Here is a 6,468-nt window from a genome sequence, read left to right on the forward strand (position 1 = left end):
CCAGCGAGGAGAGGAGACACACGCTGCAGCCAGCGAGGAGAGGAGACACACGCAGGATCGGGTTTCGGGTGAATATCTTATTTTAATTATTTTATAACACGGTTTTTGTCGTATAAGACGCACCAAATTTCCCCCCCCCAGTTTTGGGGAAGAAAAAAGGCGTCTTATATGGCAAAAAATACGGTATATGTGTATTTGTATATATACTTGTTCCTACTTTATGCCTTATGGTTTTGGTAATATGTTGCTAATGCTCCTGTATGCTGTGTTCTTGTCCATGTTGTTTTTGTTTTGTTTCTTTTGTTGTATTTGTAAAAAATTTTTTCAATAAAAACTCAGTTTCATAAAAAAAAAAGTGACACAATCCTGAACCTCAGGGACCGAAGACCTAACAGGGCAATTTGGGAGCTAGGTGGAATGAAACCCATAATTAGCAAAAAACAGACCGGTGGCTGAGTGGATAGCATTTGTATATGCAAACTCTGCCATGGGCAGCAGGGAGGCCCAGTTGTCCTGAGATGCAGCTGAAAAACAGCCAAGATATTGTTCCAAAGTTTAATTGGTTCTCTCGGTTTGAACATTACTCTGGGGATGATAGCCAGAGGACAAAGAAGTTTCATACAAAGCTTCTTGCAGAGCTCTTGCCAGAACTTAGAAGTGAATTGCACTCCTTTATCTGATACAATGTAGTCCAGAATCAATGGAGTCTGACTATATCTCTTAGGAATGCTTGAGCAGTACAAGGGGGTGCTGAGTTCCTGGCTTTGCCCCCTTCCAGATAAAATAGTAAGTTTTGGGGCATATGACCTAATATCTTAGTATGTAACTGTGCAAATATCAGGCCTTTGCGATTCTTAAAACTGTTTTTTTTTTAATGAAAAACTGTGATGGCAGAGGCACAAGCAAGTTTCACGTCGTTGGAGTTACGGGCTGTCATGAAGTTTTTGTTTCTCCAGGGAATGTCAGCAAAGGACATTCACACTGAGATGTCACAAAGACTGGAGGAAAAGTGTCCTTCCTACAGCACTGTCAAAACCTGGCTATCTCGTTTCAAGACTGGGCATTTCACCGCTAAAGCCCCCCAGTGGGCGCCCCCCAACCTCAACTGACCCGGCAACCTGCGATGCTGTCCATGAGCTAAATATTGAGGACCGGCGCATATCCACAAAAAAGATAGCCCAGACACTTGACATCTCACAGGAGCCTGTTGGGTTTGTTATCACCACTATCCTAGACATGCGCAAGCTTTCAGCGAAGTGGGTGCCAAAATGTTTGAACAGTGGTCAAATATCCGCAAAAAAGGTTGCCCAGACACTTGACATCTCACGGGAGCCCGTTGGGTTTGTTATCACCACTACTCTAGACATGCGCAAGCTTTCAGTGAAGTGGGTGCCGAAATATTTAAACAGTGATCAGGGGACAAAGAGGGTATTCTGTTGGTGGACTACCTACTTCAGGGCTCTAGTTATCACAGTATTATGCTAACCTCCTGGACCAGTTGAAGGAGGAAATTAGGACGAAAAAAACGTGGAACGTTAACCAAGGGGATTTTTTTTTTTTTTGCAGGACAATGCACCTGCGCATATGTCCATTGTTGTGGCAACCAAATTGAACACCCTAGGTTTCCAATTGGTCCACCATCCCCCCTACTCACCTGACCTGGCCCCTTCGGACTATTATCTGTTCCCAAATTTGAAGAAACACCTGAAGAGGCAACGTTTTGAGGTCAAAGATGCTTCTAAGAGCTGGTTTGCGGCGCAACCAAAGGACTTTTATTTCAGCGGTCTAGAAAAGATGCAACTACACTGTACCAAGTGCATCAGTCTCAGGGGTGGGGAATATGTTGAACTAATGTGTTATTTTATAACTCTTGCTCTCTTCTTTCTGGGCAAAGTCAAGAACTTTTCAGCACCCCCTCGTAGCTTCCCTCAACTGGAATAAATGGGACATCTTGGTGAGTCTGACAACAATTACGAGTATGGAGTTGTACAATCCCGAAAGGGGATGTTCCACAATGAAATCCACAGATAACATTCTCCAAGGGCAGAGTGGGTTGGGCAAGGGTCAATATAATCCCCACGGTTTAATGCTCTCACTCTTGGAACAGGCACAGGTGGCACATGAGGAGACAAAGAACTTACAATCCTGTGGTAGTTTTGGCCTTCAAAAGGTGCGCTGGATTAGGTCCAGAGTCTTGGACCTGCCAATACATTATCATAGCAGGCTTCTAGAGCAGCAAGCCAGAGTGTCTTGGGGACAAAAATCTTCCCATCACGCATCCAAGCTCTAGAACAAATGTCAGGTAAGGGCCTGGATGTCTCAGGTTTGGAGCAGAAGTGAATAATGATTTAAATTGGTCAAAGGCTGATTGGGCCTCAAAGGTCCAGGGGAAGGTGGTGTGCGGACTTGTGAGCTTTGTCAGGGGGGGCTACAAAATGGTGGAGAACCCCTAATAAATTACCGGAAGAATTTGGGAAATACCAAGAATCGTTATATACCCTTTCAGTTGGTCTGGACTGGCCATTCCAACACTGCAGATACCATGTCTGCTCAAGGCGATTCCCTGGGTGGAAATAATAAGGCCGAGGAGCTGTATGGTGTCTTTCTCATATTCGCATATTCAGGTTTGGTATACAGCCCATGAACATGGAGGAGACCTAGGACCTTCTTGACGTAGTTTCTATGTTCTTCCAAGCATAAGGAAAAGATCAGCATATCGTCAAGGTAGACTACTAGAAACAAATCAAGAAAATCCTGGAAGATGTCATTTACAAAATGTTAAAATGTGGCCGGGCATTGCAGAGCATGACCACATACTCAAAGTGACCAAAGCGAGTTCTGAACGCTGTCTTTCATTCGTCACCTTCACGGATACTCACTAAATTTTAGGCTCCACGCAATTCCAGTTTAGTAAAGACCTTGGCTGACCTTTGTACGAGTTCCATAATGAGTGGAAGTGGATAGCGATTTTTGATAGTGGTCTTGTTAAGGTCTCAGTAGTCTTGAAATGGTGAAGTGGAGGGTCAGATAAATCTCTTTTTCAGACTTTCTTCAATATAGTCCTTAAGGGTAACAAGTTCAGGTTCTGAGAGCAGATAAATACAACCAAATAGAATCTCTGTCCCAGGCAGGAATTCAATTGAACAGTCAAAAATGCGATGAGGGGGGAGAACATCAGCCCCCCTTTTGTCAAAGACATCCAGGTAATAATAATAAACAGGGGGGGCGAGCCCCTTCTTTTCTGTACCCAAGCACAATAGCGGTTTAGAATTTGGAAAACAGGACTGGTGACAATAACTAAAAGTAAAAGACACCTCCCCAGTGCCCTGGGTTGATTCACAGGTTGTGGGCCTGCAACCATGGCATTGCCAGGATAATAGGAAAAAGTGGGGAAGGAATCACATCAAAACTTAAAAATTGATGGCTGGGTTGGATGGTTGTCAGGAGAGGAGTTGTTTCAAATGTTACCAGTCCAGACCTAATTGGGGATCCATCTGCAAGTCGTAGAGAGAGCGATTGCTTCTTGTTGCAAAGGGAGTTGCTTAGCAAGGGAGGAATCCAAAAACACTGGAGGGAGCAGTTTGAGTAGCCAGAGGTGAGGGGGTCAACTCACCCTTACCAGCTGGCTGGATGAGCAGTTTTGTATCAGATGACCAGGCGAACCACAATACAAGCACTGATTATACTTGAACTTCCTCTGGCGTTCTTCTGCAGACAGTGAGGGTTTGGCTAGGCCTAACTGTATAGGTTCCTGACAATTCTCGGTGGCAGGAAGCCGAGTTGGCATGGGAACAGAAGGTGGAGGTGAATTAGAATACCAGGCGGAGCTCGAAGTCCCCAATTTCTCCATCCTGCGCTCCCATAATCTTCTGTCAGTTTGAGTAGCCAGCCAAATCATTAAGGGAGTCCGGAATACCCACTCTGGCTTGTTCATCTTTTAGCGACTCTGACAGGCCAAATACGGAAATAGTGCTTTAGAATGGCATCATTCCATTGTGTCAAAGTTCCATCTGCGAAATATATTCCTCCACTGAAGGTTGCCCTTGTTGAAGGCTGCGGAGGGCTGCTTTAATCTTTCAAAAAGAGCGTAACTGTTACTCAGGACCTCCCCCTGGAGGAGGGAGATGATGGTGCCCACCTTGGTGTATTCATTTGAAAATGTTCTGGGCTGCAGTGAAAAATACAGCTGGCCTGGAACAGGCTCCGATCCCAAGAGAACCGGTCAGGGAGCAGAATCTTGTGTTCAGGTACCCCATGAAGAAAGGCTGACTTGGACGTTGGGTTGGCAAAGTGGACAAAGTCTAGAGGCATGTGCCTGACTTTGCATGCCCTTTTACTAGCATTGTTTCTCTGATGATCACTCTAGAAAATATTAGAAGACTAGCAGAACCTGACCTGAATTAAATACTTGGGTGGATGCATATCTACAATATTCTAGCCTGTGCATAAGACTTTGAAGTAAGCTAAAACCATTTTTTTGTTTTGGATTGAAGTTTGTGAACATTAAGAACACCTCCCCAGCCACGTTGATTGCCTAAAAGTGGATCCACATGTAAAAAAAAAAATGGTAAAAATTCTGACAAAGCAGGTTATGTATTGCAGAAGGAGCATGTGCAGGTGTAACATCATTCCTGCCTGGCCAATTGAGATGTCAGAAAAACCTAAACTTGTAAGAGAACCAGGTAAAGATGGTGGTGCCCACAATAGTGCAAGGAAAGGTTAGTATACCTAAAAAATTGCCCAAAAGAAAGTAATGGGAAATATCCCAAACTGGAATCCAACAGCAATAAAGACCAACAAATGTTCTAGTCCAAAAATTAGATACTGATTTCTACTTAAAACTAAGTAGTAAAACATAAATTTTAAAGCCTTGAGTTACATGAAAGGTACCAATAGATGGCACAACATACTTCTAGTGTATTAGGGTTGTCCTTTCCAGAGAAGTTGTCAGAATCCCCAAAACACCCTGATCTCTGACCATGGACATAAATCACATCTGTCCTATCTGGAACAAAGTGTGGCAGGCGCAGCACTATGAGGTGCCTTGTGCGCTGTGGCATTAGAAGAATTATGATTTCTGTTTCTCTTTAGTCTGATCAGACTGTCTTTACGTATACAGAATATACTGCACTAATAACCTAGGACAGGTTTTAGCTGGCCAGCTACACAAAGGGCTTCTCCAATCTGGAACAAAACACTGTAATGCTGGCAGCAAGTAGCTGCAGTATGTTTGTTTTGTAAGCTTGGACAGAAAGGATGTAATTTGTATTTAAAAAGCCTTCATGAGTAGACATCTTTTTACTATATGTATAATACTTAATATATGTATAATACTTAATACTATAATGTATAGATACAGTAATTATCCATTTAAAGCTTCAGGCAAGCCTTGTGACCCCCCCCCCCCAAAAAAAAAAAAAAACAAAAAAAACAGTACTCTAAAAAATAAAGGAATTTGGCCCTATTTTGTTTTCTTTTTAATTTGTTTATGTATTATGCACCTGAGATGTGGCATTACACCAGACAGTTTAGTATAGTTTTCTATATATGTGGATAAGTCACACCCGGGTTTTCAATCTTCCAATACAGTGATGGGGAGCAAATTGACCTTTACCTACATTCAGGCATTTCAATCTGGGTCAGCAGTGTGTCTTTGGCTAGGTATCTATTATAAACATGGCACATAAACCTTGTGGGTTCCTAAAGCTTTGAGTACACACAGCCACTGTACTGCCAGTATATTGTGCTTGTAAATGTCTTATGTCTCATGTGATAAAGACAAAACAAATAATATTACTACTAAATACTTTTACAATTTGCAGGATAGACCTCCAGAGCATGAAACAATGCCTAACATCAAAATATGTACATGCTGTTAGTTAAAACATTTTACCTACCTGGCATTACTGTCGATGTCTTTCTCAGTGTGATTATAGGATGCAAATCCACTAAATACCTTCTGGGGGAAAAAACAGCTGTCCTATAATTTAGTTATTATTTTTAATATATCTTCTATCTGCGATAGCTGTCTGGCGATCCAGTTTAAGCTTTCCAAATGAGCTTCATCAGTGAATCATCTGAGCAGAGAAAAAGCCATGAGGCAGCGGCTGAGTCACTCATTCAATCGGAAAGATATCTTTGGGATTTTCTTTAGTGCTTTCTACTTGCTCAAACACATTCCCTAGGAAACAAGAGCTGTGTTCATCGGTTCTTTTACATAAGAACTTCTCTGGGCAGGCAGTGATCATGGCAACAAACAACTAACTATTGCCAGAAAGGTTAACAGCTCAGTGTTGTACAATCCTCTGTATTACAGAGCAGCAGCAAAAAAGGTTAAGGGTTTAATATAATCCCTGGAGCAAACACTTCTATTCAATCAATGGGAATTTTCAGCTCTTTGGAATGTATTAAATAAACACCTAAAATAGCTTAATCCCCTAAAACAAATGAGGCCAAGGGCTTTTCAAC

General features: G+C 42.4%; 1 protein-coding gene across 1 annotated transcript in view; it reads right to left on the reverse strand.

The window, feature by feature from the left end:
- NQO2 (N-ribosyldihydronicotinamide:quinone dehydrogenase 2) overlaps nt 1-6,213 on the reverse strand; it is a 20,447-nt gene extending 14,234 nt beyond the window's left edge. The window contains exon 1 of the mRNA XM_072411785.1: nt 5,898-6,213. Coding sequence (XP_072267886.1) covers nt 5,898-5,904 — 7 coding nt within the window. The 5' untranslated portion in view covers nt 5,905-6,213. The remainder of the gene's footprint in view (nt 1-5,897) is intronic.
- Nucleotides 6,214-6,468: the final 255 nt, after the last annotated feature.

The sequence above is a fragment of the Pyxicephalus adspersus genome, chromosome 5 (genome assembly GCF_032062135.1).
Source record: "Pyxicephalus adspersus chromosome 5, UCB_Pads_2.0, whole genome shotgun sequence".
In the NCBI taxonomy this organism is placed as follows: Eukaryota; Metazoa; Chordata; class Amphibia; order Anura; family Pyxicephalidae; genus Pyxicephalus; species Pyxicephalus adspersus.